This window comes from Aplysia californica, unplaced genomic scaffold, assembly GCF_000002075.1.
Source record: "Aplysia californica isolate F4 #8 unplaced genomic scaffold, AplCal3.0 scaffold00911, whole genome shotgun sequence".
Lineage (NCBI taxonomy): Eukaryota > Metazoa > Mollusca > Gastropoda > Aplysiida > Aplysiidae > Aplysia > Aplysia californica.
In genome coordinates, this window is record NW_004798181.1 from 148,393 (window position 1) to 165,820 (window position 17,428).

The 17,428-nt window shown below is 40.0% G+C and overlaps 1 protein-coding gene across 1 annotated transcript; it reads left to right on the forward strand.

The window, feature by feature from the left end:
- Window positions 1-255: 255 nt before the first annotated feature.
- Window positions 256-17,103, forward strand: LOC101864182 (mastermind-like protein 2). The gene is made up of 9 exons (XM_005110576.3): window positions 256-391; window positions 1,776-2,084; window positions 2,560-2,668; window positions 4,088-5,510; window positions 10,378-10,437; window positions 11,199-11,355; window positions 12,507-12,616; window positions 12,984-13,087; window positions 13,816-17,103. Exons 2-9 carry the CDS (start codon window positions 1,843-1,845, stop codon window positions 13,927-13,929), a joined length of 2,319 nt encoding a protein of 772 aa, XP_005110633.1. The 5' UTR covers window positions 256-391; window positions 1,776-1,842; the 3' UTR covers window positions 13,930-17,103.
- Window positions 17,104-17,428: the final 325 nt, after the last annotated feature.

Sequence of the window (17,428 nt, forward strand, 5' to 3'; positions counted from 1 at the left end):
AGTTTCGCACCTTAAAGATCCCTTGGGGGTCCAAAATCAATAAGAGTAAGCTACCAACTGAAAATGTTTAAAGTATCCCCCACCCTCATGTGACCTCATGCAGTTGCGAGCTTTGTAAAGCACTTTTTAAAAAAAAAAGAAGAAACTAATGAACCCACGAAAGAACCTTCAGCTACAGAGAACTAGTGCGGAGTGTTCGTCGTGGTTACAAGGGACACTACTGTCATGTGCTATGGACAAAGTTATCAACTTCCGGTTCTTGTTACTTGGGGACTGGAGCAGTCACTTTTGACTTGACTCTATAGATCTACTATAGTAGTGCAGGCACAGTCGTTCGGCTAAAGTGAAACAACTAGGCATTGGTGTAATGTTTTCAACACATGACGCCTAGGTAATATTTTCATTTCAATGGGTTTGGTTAAATAGGGTTGATATAGAAGCTGCCTTTGTAGGTAATAAAATAAAATTATAAACAGTCTGGAATGGAATCTTACAACTTACGTCTTACTACTCTTACGTAGATCTAGTCTAGATCTAGTGACCTGTCCGATGCTAGATCATCTGCTAGGCTTGCTATGCCAACTCACTGCTGACTGCTGAAACCCCAAATTAACTAAAAAGATAGCGTCAATTGCCACAGAGTGAACCAAATATCCGATGTTCTAGGCTTGTCTATCTAGATCTATATATAATTAATGCAAGCTGTGAAGGTTGCAGTGGAAATTTCCCCTTGTCAAGCTTTACCTGTCGGCGTGTTTCATGGATCTGAGCATGCGTTTAGAGGGAGTGACCGTGCGTTTGTACGTTTAAATTATATAGAGTAAAAAACCTGTCGACGGAAGCGTGCGTTTGAGTGGAGCGTGCTTTTGTATGGCGTGCGTTTAGGCGGAGACTACTGTATTCAAAACTTATTATAATATAAACTTATTTTTATTAGGTAATATCATTTTGCATAAATTCATGCTCATTTGAAAGATTTTGTACAGTAAAATGGAAGTCTTGTTTCGTGGCTATCGTTTCAAGCTGCTCATGTTCTAAGTGGGTCTATTTGTTCTCTAATTTCTTTTGACGAACATTTAGAGCTACCAACTTGGCGTGTTTTTAATGAGACGTAGACTAGCTTGCTTCTGAGTAGAACCAACACATGCGATTCTACAAACTCAAGCAGACTGACGCACACGCACTTGAGGTGCGGGAATACAGGTCCCGGTCATCACATGGATGATGCTCGGCGCGCCTGTGCTGAGCCAGGGGCTGGAATGATCGACGGGACCGGACGGAAGGCGAGGTGCCGAAATACTCTTATCATGTACAGGGAACATAAATCTGGCACCCGGGGGCCGAGGGTTAGGGAGAGAGAGACACACACACACAGAGTATAGAGAGGCATGATAGCGGAGGTTCATGAACACAGAACACCGAGCACGCATGCTCATCCATGCAAAAGAGCTCCAATTTACTCGGTGGCAATTGGTTCCAGCGTCAATTGTCACCGTGTCACTCGGTGGCAATTGACTCTACCAACTAAAAATACTTTTAAAGCCCCATGTATAAGAACTTTCTTTGAATTACTCTTACCAGCTCATTTAGTTTATTTTTGAAAGTATGTGTGCTCATTGGCCTTTGTCAATGTTTTTTTCTGAATCCTTTCTTAATCTAGAATCTAGCTCTATAGAGGCCGTGATCTAGATCTACTTGACTGATTCCCTGTCACAAAATTATCACCCACACTGACTTGACGAGTAGCTGGTAATTTTTTTTTTTCAATTTTCCAGCACATGGTTGCTTCTGGCTTGTACAGTTTCATGCGGGTTTGATTTTGATTGAGTGAAGCTTACGACCATGGCCGTAGAAGTTGGAGCAGAATTTGATACGTATGATGACTTGACCAGCGCTGTTCAGGCTTATGAAGCAGAGAATTTTGTGAACTTGATTATCCGGGACACAAGGAAAGTGGAGGCTGCTGCCAAAAGAAATCAACGGAAGAAGTATAACCCAGCCATAAAGTACAGTGACATTTCTTACTGCTGCACGTATGGTGGAAAGAAATATGTATCCCATTCCACTGGAAAAAGAAGCCACAAGTGAGTCCCCCCGCCCCCACCCCATCTTTTATTTTCAGTCTTCCACTCAGTCTGGGCTTATTGTGTAGTTTTCTTTTGTGTATTTTTTTTTTCATGTGTGTGCCTTTCAAAATTATAGTGCTTGTGATGGATAAAAAGGTTGAGATTGTGATGTGAAAAAATAGGGAGAAATTCCGTAACTAGCTACCACTATGAAACAAAGTAGAATAGAGGGTTACGAAGGGTTAGTGTTAGGGGTTGGGCCTGGGTTAGGGTTAGGTCTCTTCTATATTGTGTTTATTGGGGTGATCGCTCATTACAGAAACTTCCTTCCCAAAAATATGTGATGAGTGTCTCTTTTTGTGCATGATGATCATCTTACTTCTAGCAACGTTGATTATATAGTATTTAGTGTATATATAATAATCCCATGGGACATTCAATCTAATTCTTTGTTCAATGTCTCAGCATACAATTTGTGTACTATTTCCAACAGAACAATCAAGCAAGCTTGCCCTTTTTCTCTCAAAGTACGAGCCACGGTGGACGGTCAGAGACTGTTTGTCCGTGAGATGTGCCCGTCTCACAATCATGAGCTCTCAGAGGTAACTCAGTTCTTGTTAGAAAACGACGCTGTATTTTTTGGTATGAGTTACTGAGGACATAATATTACATTTTAAATCCCACCTACGGTGAATTTGAGGGTCAAGAAAATAGTTTGTGTTTTTTGTGAGTTTGAAATTTTTCTCTGAAGGTTTAATAATCTCGACATTTGTCTCACAATTTGACTGCAATGAAAAGCTCCATAACCACTGTACAAAATTTTTTAAAGCTAGTTATGTCTCCTACCAGCATCCTGGCAGTTAACTACATTGGTGTTAACCCTCACAGCCCCATAGGCGTATATTTTCAGCAGCGCTTGTACCTCCCTTCATCCCAAGAGCGTTCATATATTATATATATCCTCAGTTTCGGGAGGTACCAAATTTGCGCATTTTTCGAAATGGCAGCGGTACTGATTACACTTAAGTTTTTATAATATTTGTCCGTTTGCCTTTAAACATTGTCATATATGTTATTATCTAAACCTCATTACGAAGACACTACATCACTTTTAGAATGCATGCCTTTTTTTCTGAAATACTGCTGGGGTTAGAAAGTGCACAACAGTGGCTGGAGATGGAAGGGTTCATATTTGGAAGATAAAAAAAGTTGAAATAATAATACTAATTGAAGTGACAAACATATCTGTAAGAATACATAGTGACATAGTCTAAGAATAGAAAATCCGTGGATTTGCTGCTTTGTCCATGATAGCTTGTCTTCGAGTTGGAAACATTTTGTTTTTTGGCTCCGTGTTTTCTGAGTGTTGTTCGAAATGTCCATTGACATCTACAGTGTAGCAGTTATGTCCTTTGCAGTTACACGTAGAATAGGTGTGGGTTTGATTCCTGAGTGTAGACCGTTTTGACAAAGTAGCTCAGTCAATTTGATGGAATACTGTGTTCCGCTCAGCCTGCACTGGGCTCTTACATACAGGGTCAAAACAGCCTGTCTCCCAAATGATCATGATTACGTTGATTTTGGTGTAAAAATGTTTACAGTAACACAGAAATTATGTACTTGCCATATTTCACAGGCGCAAAGAGAATGCTGATCATTATGATAAATTATAATCAACACAAAAAATACATGAGCATGAACATGCATACATTTAGTTTAACGCTATCACAAAAACAGACACTCGTGCATTTAGTAACTATCACAACACAATGATGAAGCACGTCAGATTATTATAAGAGTACTATGAAAAAATGAAGAACAAATATTCTAGATGGCATTTCATGAAGTTTATTTTTGAATGCATTTCTAATTTTACCTCCGACTTTGTACCCCTCAAAGAGTCAAATACTGCGGGAGAGTTCCAGATAGATGGAGGAAGTTGAGAAAATCCTCCCCCCCCCCCTGCCCAAAGCCAGTATTGGAATACTTTGATAACCTAAGTGATATTTTTCTTCCCACAGGTGGAGTTCCGCCTACACCCCAAACAGAGGAAGTTGGACCAGGGTTCCCAGGAGGAGATCGCCACACTCCTCAGCTTGGAGCCCGACAAGAAACTTCTGCGGGAGAAACTCATGCAGGTCACCGGGAAAGTCATTCTCATGAAGGACATTCACAATATCAAAACCAGGCTGGTGAATCCCAAACTGAAGCCCATGTCTGGGCTTGCAAATGACAATGACGATGATTCCACTGAGAATAATGACCTTGACATCGATAGCAGTGGTGACTCTGTCGGGGAGCTCGGCCCGTTAAACATTATAGGAATTTCGGAAGGTCAGGAGGAGCAGCCGATAGAAATCCACATTCCAATTTCCAACGTGTCCTCGTTGTCTCCGTCCCATCTTGGCCACCCGCAGCATGCCATCATAATGCAACAAGCTAAACCTCAAGGACAAGCAGTACAACCACCGCCACAGTTACAGATAGCTCCGCACTTGAAGGTCCAGGCAGTCCCCGTCACCGGCACTTCACATGGTCAGCCGCAACACCAGCAACACCTTCATCAACAACTGCATCAACAACAACAACAACAACATCTACAACATCAGCAGCAGCAACAGCAACAACCACAACATCACCATCAACAACAACATCCACAACAACAGCATCAGCAACAACAACAACAGCACCAGTACATGGTCAGCCAGGCCAGCTACCAACCACCCACTGTTTATGCAGTGACGGGCCAACAGTTCCAGCCCAGCCCCGCGTTTTGCCTCCACACCCAGCACTACCAACAGCCCACCACACTTCCGGCAGCCGTGGCGGTCACGTCTCCCAGCATGCACCACACTCTCCCTTCGGTGAATGCCCACCACGACATGCGCACCTCCCAGCCACCCTTCCCGCCATGGCCGGGCGTTGACGAAGTTACGACCAGAAACCTTGCCCGTGACCCCAACGACCCCCACGACCTCTCCTCGTATCAACAAGCTGTCACCACGCCAGCCTTTGCTGCCTTACCTCAAACTACCGACCTTCAGAGACATATACACCTGCAACAACAACAACAACAACAGCAGCAGCAGCAGCACCAGAACATACCCTTAACAGATTCTGAGTCTGCTGCTGTGACTAATATCGTTACCACAACAAATATAGAGCAGCATCATCAAACACCACAACAACAACAACAACAACAACAACATCAGCAGCAGCAGCAACAACAAAAGAATCCCCAACTTCGGCCCCCACCGCCACCACAACCCATGCATCAACACGCGGCACAGCTAAAAAGAAGGAGAAAACAGCGGCCTGTGCCGAACAGCTGTGTCACGAGGAAGAGGAAAACGGCAATACAGTCGGATAAAGACAGCATCATGAAAAAATATTTCCAGCAGGCCACCGTCAAACTTTTCTTCAACGAGCGGCTCAGATCTCCCGGTGAGTTCTAAAAAATATGTGTTTGTGACATGTGTGCCTGGAGAAAGGTCTCAGTTGTCGGCAAAGCTATTTTTGAGCAGCGGGGGGAAAAGGCTACAAAAGTTGTTGGCTACCTGTTCAAAAATTTTGTTTTTATCCGAAAACACACATTTAACTATTTCTTGATAACATATGGACAAGATTTTATAACATTTTAATTTTTTATTAGTTATTTTAGCAACATGTTGTACTTCTCCAAAGTTAAAAAAAAGTGCTAGAAATTTCGTTTTCCTCCAAACTTTGTTTTTACACCTTGTGTTACAATATGTGGCAAATCTCCTTATATTTAAATGATTTAAAAATCAGCGTGTTCAACATTGAATTTGCTATTAGAATATGTTCTTATTTTAATATAAAAATTTTCTGACAACTGGAACCTTTCTCCAGGCAGACACACAAATGCTCGGTTCATTGGCCTGTCGTATTTGTTGTTGTAGCATTTGATAGGGTTCTCCTCAACCTACCCCCCTCTACAGAGTGCCCTCTCTCTCTCTCTCTCTCTCTCTCTCTCTCTCCCTCTCCCTCTCCCTCCCTCCCTCCCTCCCTCCCTCCCTCTCTCTCTTCTGGCGCTGTGGCGTCATAAACGGTCAGCGATGCCAACAGCATGCAGGAACTCAACACTTGCTCGGGGGTCCTTGAAAAGTTTAAGAGGACTACCAGAATACTTCCTGTTATAGCCAAATCCTGTTGTAGACGGGAATCAAGTTTACATACACTGTTGTTACAGTCCTAATGATAAGTGAATGGGATTGTTTTTATTACATGCTAACATAGATTACTTACTACAGAACAAAATTATATTTTATTCGTTTTGGCACCTTTCTTTTCCAGTGATTCTTTCCCCTCATTTTTCCCTTCCTTTTTCTAGTACCTTTTATTCCTAATCTCATTGAGGTTGACTTATCATACTTTTAGATACACAGGGTTAATGCAGCATGCTTTTTGTGCGCTCTACAGCTGTTTACAATCAAATAGTTACCACAATAGAAAAAGGAACACACATAGATATGCAGTAGATCTTGTGCCTACCAAAGTGCATCCAGCTTTCCCCCTCCATCCCTTGCATGCACATTAAGATCATATATTCATAAAATGTGTACCCTTTTGCAACAACCAAATACTTAGGCCATGCTGTGGGTCACAAAGGTTCTATACATCATTAAAAAAGAATGAACTGATTTTTAAATTTTATGACGCCTTGCTTCAGTTCTCAAGCATCGTTACAATCAATGACCGTTTGAAAAAGCTATTATCTAAATTTGAAATAAAAAAGAATATTATGACACATTACTTCAGTTCTAATACATCGTTATGGAATGAGTCAATGACCTTTTGAAAGAGGAGTTATCTAATTTTTGAATTTTATAACTATGCCTCAGCGATGGATTGGTCGGAGAGGAGCTCAAAACCTTGCTCTCTGTGCTTGGCCTGCTAGATCCCCAGACCTCACAGTGTGTAATTTTTTTCTTGTGGGCATGTATAAAAGGTCGCAATTATGTTACACAGTTGCCCAATAACCTCGACGACCTTCAACATGGAATAACAACAGTGATTCACTCAGTGGACCCTGATATGCTGATATGCGTCTGGGGTGATTTCTTTTTATGGCTTTGATGTTGCTCATGTTGTTGATAATGGTCACATTGAATGCTTGTAAGACAAGAAATAAAATTTGATTGTGAGTACAATACTTTTCACTCTTTGACACAGCTTAAGTTTTCTTTTGCTTTTCCTTATCAAAATGTTGCGTAATTAAATTGTTTCATTCTTTTTTAATCATCTTGTCTTAAAATAGTACGGTTTTACGGCTCTCGCAGCTGCATAAGGTCATATGAGCACCAAGGGGTGGATGTCAACCGAGAAGTCCAAAAGGGGAATCAGGCTTACTCTGCTCACCCCTCTAGCCTCAACATCACAAAATCTGCTTCGACTATCAAGGCACCTCAGAAATAGCAGTTCACAAGAGAGTAACAAATATACAAAAGAAGTAGAGGAAAATGATGATAGTGAGGATGAGTAAAGAAAAAGCAGCAATTCCCCTTCTGACACAATATGAGCATGACATTGATAAATCAGCCCGTTTACAATTCTACTGTGCATAAAAGAACGTGTTTATATCCCCCCTTTGGGAATGACCTAAAGACTCTTCAGTCAGTGGCACTGCCCTGGGGGCGATCACCCTGTCTGTATTTAATAGATTTTAACATTTTAATGGTTTTTCTTCCAAAGTTCATCTCATTTTGATACTACATCCATAGTTTTGAGGGTGTGCATTCCACTTTTCCTTGACATATGTTACATGAATTTAGACATACATGTACCAGATACACCATATATATAGGTTATAACATGCCTCCCCCCCCCCCCTTCCCTTTTAGGCTAACTCCTTAAACTGAATTGAGTTGTAGTTATGTGAGAAAAGCCGCTTTACCATTTTGCCCGATCCACCTTTTGTGATGGCAACAAACCAACTGTAGATCTATGCACAAGTTTGGGAGTATTGAGGCTGCCATTTCTGATCATTTCACATGGAGGAAAAATATATATGTTTCAACTCAATGATCTTTGATGAGAGGATTTATTACAACTGACTTGCTCAGGGCACATATATGCCACACAAGAGTGGTGAGTGGAAGTTCACCAAAACAATAATAAAGAAGAATTAAGTTTTCAACAAGGAAGAGGGTACTAATATCATCAAGAGAAATAACTAAGAATAATCATACAAAAAGATAATACATACTATTAATAATAAATTCAGTTAATTCCCCTTGACCATAATAATGTGATTTTTATTCTAACAGGGAGATCAATAATGCATAAAAATTCCTTTTTAATTCCGATGCATCCGAAGTCAGAAAAGGCTGTGGTATTTTTTACTTCCGGTCGCCATCTTTGCTGAAAGGATAAAGTTCAAGTGAGAAATCGAAAGTACGTGGAGTCGCGTAAGTTCTTCATGTTTCTACTTTCTACAACAAGGTACAAAGTGTCATGCTTGTCTGAGCGGAATAAATTTCATTTAACAACGGAATGACATTCAACGAGCTTTGCACCATTGGATTCAGATTAGTCCAGATCTAGAATCTAGACTCAAGAGCGGGTTCGGGTCACCGCGGCCCCCTCCTACTAGATCTAGATCTAGCTTCTAAGCCTAACTTAGCTTCTTGATCTTGTCCGCCTATCGGTCCTTTCGATCTAGAGTCTAGATTTCGTGCTGTGATAAGACTGACTTTTAAAGGCAGGACAGAACTTCCGCAGCAAGCGACAACTAGAATCTAACAAACGCAGTAAAATAGACCTATAAAAAAGAGACCTAGAGGCTAACCCTAACCCAACCCCTACCTTTACCTTTACCCCAAAATCAAACCCTACCACCCTTACCCCAACCCTGGCCTTACCCCTACGAAGTGGCTATTTGGACTCGCAGAGAAAAATTATTTTCGGACTCTGAATTTAGTCAAGCGTTACGTCTGTTCCGACTTCCGACCCGTGTTTCTAAATTTTCCAGCATTTACTAGACTCTAGATTTAATATATTTTCGTAATGATAACAGTCGAGACATGAGCTTTAATATCCAGTTACTAGATTTAGATCTCTAAACTGGCCCTCCCTGTATCATTGCATGAACAGAACGATTAAGTTGAGCTGACCTTGCCAGGGGCAAAGTTAATATGTCGACCAATGGGAAGTGACTGCGCCTGCGCATAACGATCTTGCACTCTTGGCTTGCTGGGGGGGAGAGGTGTTGGGAAGAGGCCACAGCTGTCGGTTTTGTGCGATGTGATAAAAGAAAAGAACGTTACAAAAAAACTATAACACTCAATAAAATGAAGTTAAACATATAAAGACAATTGGTGGTGGAAGTGATGATGCTGTAGTGGTCAATTTTTGGTCATATATATGGGGTATTGGTATCAACTTTTAAAGCCTTTTTCATTTGCCTTCCTTTTGGTAAAAAAAACCCATTCATTTATGCTGAATAGAAGTCGAAATACTTGTGATTGAAGGAGGTCAGGGTCACCTGGTTTCAGAGATAAAATTAGCAAGAAAATTTCCTTCAAATTTTGGTAACTTACATAGCCTGAGAGTACTTGGAAACGTAAAATTTATATCTTTTGTGCCTTTAATCACTTTTTCCCCCGTTAAGTCCACACAAAAATTTGTTGTTTAATGGATAAAAGGTGTTAAAGCCACACAACAAATTAATTTAAAAATTTCCCATCGGCCGAAAAAATGCCGATTTCTTTCATTTCATTAAACTTTGACAAGCGCCTGATTTCACCATGATGCCTCACATAAACATAGAGATAGATCTATGATCCAATAGTATATTTTTTGGTCCCTAGGTTTTTGAAGATTGATAATGTCACTTTTTCCTCATTTCCTACCCTTCTATATATAGTCGTCTATAATTTCGAAAAATTGCAAAAATAGAATCTAAGTCAAAATGTTAATTGCTGCCTTTTCAAGTCGTTTTGGTGTTAACATTTTACGAAATCATTTGTTCATCTGGAAGACTTGACCTGTATATTTATCGATGGCCTGGAACTGGAAGCCTAGCAGTAAACTAGTTAGCGAATTCTGGTACTGATTTTGTTATTCTCCTGAATATGTCTGCTGTACTTTTGTCTAAATCTCTGTACAGAAGAACAAGAGCCACATGATTAGCGGGATGTGCACAAGAGATGTAAACATCTCATAGGCATCCATGGTACGTCATACGGCTAAAAATTACACAATTTCGGTGACTCTAAATTGCCTGTTCATGTTCCTGAATATAATTTATTTGATGTCTTTCTCCTTTTCATTATCTTTTTTTTTTTTTCAGGAAGCAAATTTCTGAGGCCTTTAAAATCAAGCGTTATATCAGCCAACATGTCGGGTGAAGGTAAGACTTACAATTTATTGACATAACAGAACTTTTGAATTTATGTAGGCCTACAGTAAAACCTTAATACCTTTACTTCATAGGATGAGAGAATTTCCATTTTTTATATTTAAAAGCAGATTTTTATGATCTGTTGGTGTTCCTAAAATTGATAAAAGTAGGCTTCAGCCTTTGTAAATTGAAAAAAGGGACATCTATACAACTTCTGACTCTAACAGATGCCTTGACCGCACTGAATGAAGTTGAAGTGAAGGGAAGTTGTAGCTGTTCACTTGACACATTTCCATTCTACTGTTCTGTTTAACCGACTGAGCACTGGCCAGTACAGAGAAGGACAGAGTCACAGAAGAATCTCAGGAACGTAAAATCTATATTTAGTTACTGGTGAGAAAAAAATTGTTTGGTATTTAGAAGGATTTGATTTCAGACAGTGCATTACTACCATATAATTCTTCAGTTCTTTCTGATACTTTTGGCTGTTTTGAATTTTAGTTACTTTAGACCACGAGGTAAAAAACCAAATGTTCTATCCTGCTCTATCAAAGTCTTCAGAATATTCGGAGTGGTTATCAAGATATATTTAAAGAAGTGCATTAGAAAAAGCTGGACATGTTGTGAAACTCAAAAATGTTACCATCTAATTGGTAAAAACTAGGCACTGAGCAGGTAGAACTTTGTATTTCTGAGATATGGATTTGTCTGTGAGCTTGTTGTATTTGCTGCAAGACTTGCGGCTACTCCTTTCTTATTTACCCCCACAGATTTGAAGTTCCACGACCTGCTGAAACCTTTAGCATGGCTTTTTGGAACATGGAAGGCGGAGACAGGAAAGGGGCAGTACCCAACCATCTCTGAATTCACATACACAGAGGAAGCCGAATTCCAACCCATTCCAAAGAAACCAATTGTAGAATACAAGTAAGACCTTTTTGTGTGACTTTTGATGGTCAGAATTGTTTTACTTTTACGCCTCCTTTAACATGGAAGGTCATTCAGTAGGAAGGTCATTCAGTAGGAAGGTCATTCAGTAGAGGAAGGTCATTCAGTAGAGGAAGGTCATTCAGTAGGAAGGTCATTCAGTAGGGGAAGGTCATTCAGTAGGAAGGTCATTCAGTAGAGGAAGGTCATTCAGTAGGAAGGTCATTCAGTAGAGGAAGGTCATTCAGTAGGAAGGTCATTCAGTAGGAAGGTCATTCAGTAGGAAGGTCATTCAGTAGGAAGGTCATTCAGTAGAGGAAGGTCATTCAGTAGGAAGGTCATTCAGTAGGGGAAGGTCATTCAGTAGGAAGGTCATTCAGTAGGGGAAGGTCATTCAGTAGGAAGGTCATTCAGTAGAGGAAGGTCATTCAGTAGGGGAAGGTCATTCAGTAGGGGAAGGTCATTCAGTAGAGGAAGGTCATTCAGTAGAGGAAGGTCATTCAGTAGAGGAAGGTCATTCAGTAGGAAGGTCATTCAGTAGAGGAAGGTCATTCAGTAGGAAGGTCATTCAGTAGGAAGGTCATTCAGTAGAGGAAGGTCATTTAGTAGGAAGGTCATTCAGTAGGAAGGTCATTCAGTAGGGGAAGGCTGTTTCAGCCCTGCGTGTTGGAGCCAATCTGAGCTGAGAGGGATACAGTATCGCAGCAGACAGAGAGAGATACTTACTAGAATATTTCCTCCCTGGGGAATCAAAACTACTGTGAGCTTTTGTATTATTCATGTGTCACTGCTTATTAAGAAAGGCTGTGTCGAGAAATTTAGAGAATTTTAGGAGCTGAACTATAAATAATTATCAAACTTTTGAAATGATCAAAAGCAGAAGAAATTTAAAGAGAAGCTTATTTTTGTCCTATTATATCACTATCACTGTCTCGCCATTTTGATTATTTTTGTGCCTGGTCAGTTTCAGCTGATGTAAACATGAATTGTATTCCTGTATTTTGTTCCACTTATTTTGTCAAATAAATTGCACGTTTTCTGGGTTTTTGTTTTTAATTTCATTTTGCAGAGACTGATATTTTTTGTTACCTGAATCATTTCCGGTATCGTCAAAGAGGAAAGTGCATAACGTACATTTGTTTGTCTGCCAGGTTTTACTCGTACAAGACAGATGGTAGCATGCCTCTTCACCGAGAGACGGGATTCATCCGGGTCAAGCCGCAGACAAACCACATCGCTTTTGTCTCTGCTCATAATTTAGGTGTGTGTGTGAGATGATTTTCTTGAGCTCACTCTTTTCTTTCCTTCTCTTTTAGTTTGTCGTTTTTATCCTGGACCCTTCATATTGAGAGCAGGTTTTTTAAATAATAGTTGATTTTACATACCAAAGCTCTCTATTGCATTTTGATTCTTCCTGATGTTTTATTCTTTCTGGACTCCCGGTTCAGCTTTTGGTGTTGTTGTAGCTGGGCTGGCAAAGGAGTAGAACTTCTGAATTGCTGGGAAATGAATGACAGTTTAGCAAGACTAAAAAGTGAAATTATTGTCTCGATGGATCTTGGTTTTTAAAAATCTGCTGGTTAGACTGGGTTGTCTTCAATAAACTGTTGTGTGTGTGTCCTGGCCAGGTGTTGTGGAGATCCAAGAGGGCGACGTGCAAGGTCAAGCATTGACCGTGGAGACCGCTGACCTTGGCCGGACTTCCTTCAACAAACCTCCAGAAGTGAAAAAGGTAGGTTCTAAGGCAGGGGATGGGCAAACTATGGCCTGTGAAAGTATTCTGCTAATTGAAGAGAAAAAAATTGTTGAGTAATGAATAGATTTTGGTAAGAGTCATCATATTTGTCAATAGATGCTGTATCTGAGACTAGCACATCTGCTTGTAATGATAACAATAATTGCACATATAGCATATATATCGATGCTCTTCAGCGTTCTTTGCACTTTGCAATGATTATTTCCCCTGCACACCTTTGGACATGCAGAAACTTTCTCGGCTTCCTGGGAAGCATACAGTGCAACTGCAATCCATGGATGACATGCAGTCAAACACTAACAATATCAAACTGAAGATCTTCTGCTCTATATAGTGGGGTACCCGTTCGCTCATGGAAAAAGTGAGGAAAATTTATGTAGTGTCTTTTCCAAGGACACAACGTCGAGACCCTGACGAGATTCGAATCCAAGATTAACAGTCCGAGAGGTTAACCACTGGGTCACTGATGATACAGAATGTCTTCTGAGTGAAATCTGACTTGTTTTTACCATGGTATCACCCAAGTTGATTACGAGAATGAGGGAAAGATTTTTGACTGGTTGACGGGCAAAGTTTACAGGCTTAGATTGGTTGTGACAGACAGTAGATGTTTTAAACCCTCGGGATTAATTAGATGGGCTTCTTTGGCTTTGAAGGTGTGAAAAAGGACGCGACGTAAACATTTTTAATTTCCATCTCCTCAGACCAAGCGGACGTTGAAGCGGCTGGGTGATGAGCTGGAACATGTGATGTTTATGGAGACTGAGAACACTTCCATGACGGAACACTTGAGGGTGCTGTTCAAGAAAGTGGAATAGTTCGCACAGCGTTGCTGCTTTGTTTCATTACAATCAAGTTTATCAGTTATCTTTACAACAGAGCTTATTACTAACCTTTACATTTTTCTCAGTTGTTTTATTTTTTTTATTCAGGAGCAAAAAAATAATTAATGACACATTGATGAAAGGTCCACATGTCAACTGCTCCCCACATTACTTTTCACAATGACGTATGGTGGAGTGAGTGATGCCTTAGTCAGCCAATTTACTAGTTAAAGCTTTTCAGAAAGGAGGGGCTTATTTTGTACAACTTGTTCAGCCCACACATAGAGCTCTAACAAAACAATGTGTTGTTCTTTATTCGCTTTGCTAGATCTGAGACTGCAAGCAGGTGGACTGTCACATTGCTGCTCCTTCTACTACTTTTGTCACAATCACTCTTTAACTCCTGCTTCTGTCACACTTTAGCTCCTTCTACTTCTAGACAAAGTTTTCAATTTTAACTCACTGGGCCCTTGCCAGTACGGAACAGCGGTGGTCGCTCCATCCGGGCCATTTTCTCACTTTTAAAAAAAAGTTCTCCGGAATGTAAATATTAAGCTACGGGCTTAATATATGGCTTAGGCAATGATGCATTTTTCCTCTTTATTGCACTTTTATTTTTACCAAGTTATCTGAAAAACTTTTTTTCCACTAATTTTTTTAATACCTCACTATTTTTTATTTTGGAAAACATTTCTTCTCACTTAATGTGACAGAAAATGACGCCAAAAATTATTATGACACAAAAATATAAGGACTTGATCATAGCTGTATTTTTAAATTACTATGATGCTGTCTTGCAAAGTTCTAAAAAAATCCCTATTTATAAAAGCAAAGTGAAAACATGTAGACTATGTCACCGGAGAGAAAGTAGCTTTACTTCTCTATACTTCTAGTACTTCAGTATATTTCTGAACTCTGTATTTCCACTTAGGAAAATGATTCGTCTAAAGCTTCGTACAAAAATTATATTGCATTATTGGAATGAGATTTTCATTTTGAAAAGAAAAGACAAAATCCCGATCTCGTCTTTGTTCAGGACCTGGGCTCAGTGAGTTAATCGGTGTTGCCTTTTTCCTTCAGTTCTAGAAAGTTCTTTTTATTATCTACACCATTAACCAGATGTTGTAAAAAATTTTGTTGCTTCTGTCTCAGTTTGTTTACTTTTTTATTTGAGGAACGCTCATCTCTGAAACTTCACCTGTTGAAGTATTGAACATAAGGTCAGGACATCTAAGGTCTTGTGTTGTTTTCTTTCTCTTAGATAAGACTTTTGAGATTCTGGATTATGCACCAATTTTGTCCAATATTTGAAGTAGGTGCGCAGTAAACCATGGCCACCCAATTGGGTATGGTACCCTATTATTATTGTCAAGATATGAATGGTAGGGGGAATAGATTTAGGCTAAAACAGCACCTGGACATGGATGGCTGGTGCCTGTATAAATAAATCATTGATGGTCAAGGGGGAACAGATGTGGTGCACATTGCACACACCCTACTCTCCCAGGAGTTCAGGAAAACAATAAAACGTACCAAGTTACTGATGAATTTGAGCTGTCCGTATTATGCTGTATTTTCCTAGCAAGCTCTTTCTACATCGATTGGGGTTGTTTTTATTTGAAGACTTGGGGCGTACGACAGACAGTATGACTGTATGACCGTATGACCTCATGACAAGCTCCGATGTTTGTTTTTCCTGTTGTTACTCTGGTTGCCATATTCTCGTGTGAGGACAATCGTATTTTGACAGAGCCTCCCCACAGGGCTATCATGTGGGATTTATCCAAAGTCAGGGCTGCCAATCATTACGAAGTTGGCGGAATTGTTACGATTTTTATTCAGTTTTACGAAAATATGATCCTAATACCCGGTACCCCTTATTCAGATTTTTTCCAACTTTTGGCTACCTCAGCCCACTGCCAACCTTCACGGTGTAAAAGTGAAGAAAAACTACCAGAGCCGGACGGTCACAATGTCCGAATGTCACGTGCAGATGGAACTTGAACACCCCCTCTACACTGAGCCCTTGTAGTTGTCGCTCAGTGCTACTTTCCTGACAGAAACATGTGTCAAAGCCATTTTACATATATTTTGAAGCCAGATGCCTAAATTTATATGTTGATTACTCAAACCTATGCTGGTGGGTGGGCAGCCCTACAAAGTACGTTTTGTGTCGGCTGTGCATGAGACCAACCTTGACTTGTGATAGAAAGAATGTCAGACAGCTCAAAACTTCAGTCTAGCACTCGCACACAGCAAATGTGTAAACAGTGAAACATCAACGTAAAAAGGTCTTCAGGTCCAGATATTTTAAATTATATTCTTGGTATTTAAAACATGTAGACATTGAACAATTTGTACATGATAACGAGAACTTTTCCAGCCAACTGCAGATTTCGCTATGTATGTGCATGCTATGCTGTAGTTTTGTTTTCTGAACTTTAAAAATTCCAACTATGACTTAGATGTTTTCCCCTGACTCCACATCATCACTGTACATCGTAAAGCTTGTGACTGCAAATGGAAAAAAACTTTGCAGTAGAAAGCTTTGTTCCTTTCCTTTTTTTTACTGGTTGCACGATATTTTAACCAACATGTTTCAGAGTAAACCACCAATGGTACTAGTAGTGCTGTTAGTACTGTGGTTACAGGGCTAAAACAGCACCTGTACAAGGATGGCTGCCTCAAAAATAATTCATTGATGGACCAAAATACTGGTGTACTCACGGTGTATGGGACATACAGCGACACTCTGGTATGATGACAGTGGGATTAGTCTCCCTAATTATTGCTTTGTTGGACGTTAAGTTGGTAGCAGCACCACTCTCTTTCAGTTACACAATGTTCATTGAATTCATTGTTTGAACTGTGGGTTGTCATAGTAATGTTTGTCTGCTGTGACCCATGGGACTGTGTCACTGTTATATATGTGTACTGTGTTACTGTTATATATATGTGTACTGTGTTACTGTTATATATGTGTGTACTGTGTTACTGTTATATATGTGTACTGTGTTACTGTTATATATATATGTGTTCTGTTTTGAAATGTCCTGACGGCAGTAGTCTGTTACGAACAAAGGTTGGTGATTAAAGGCTCTCGTGCTTTCGGTCACATAGCCAACATGTATATTATATCAGCTGATTTTATGCATAATAATTAAATAAGTAGCCTATTTATATTTATTTATATTTTTATATCATTGCCATCAAACCATGTTGCTCGTCATTCGCTTGTTTCATTTTCTGCATCATATCCTGAAGCATTCTGACTTGTTGCACTAGAACCCCCACCCACACCTACACATTAAAATTTGTTTCATTTAGTGGATGGTTGACTTGACTCCACCCTGCTGTCAGTGACTGATAGTGATAGTGATAGTCTTTGTCAAGGAGGTCGAAAGGGCTATTGCATTGGCATTAGGTCTACTGGCCGAGGGAGTGGGATGCATTTATACTATCCTGGCTATAGCATAAGGTCTACTGACCGGGG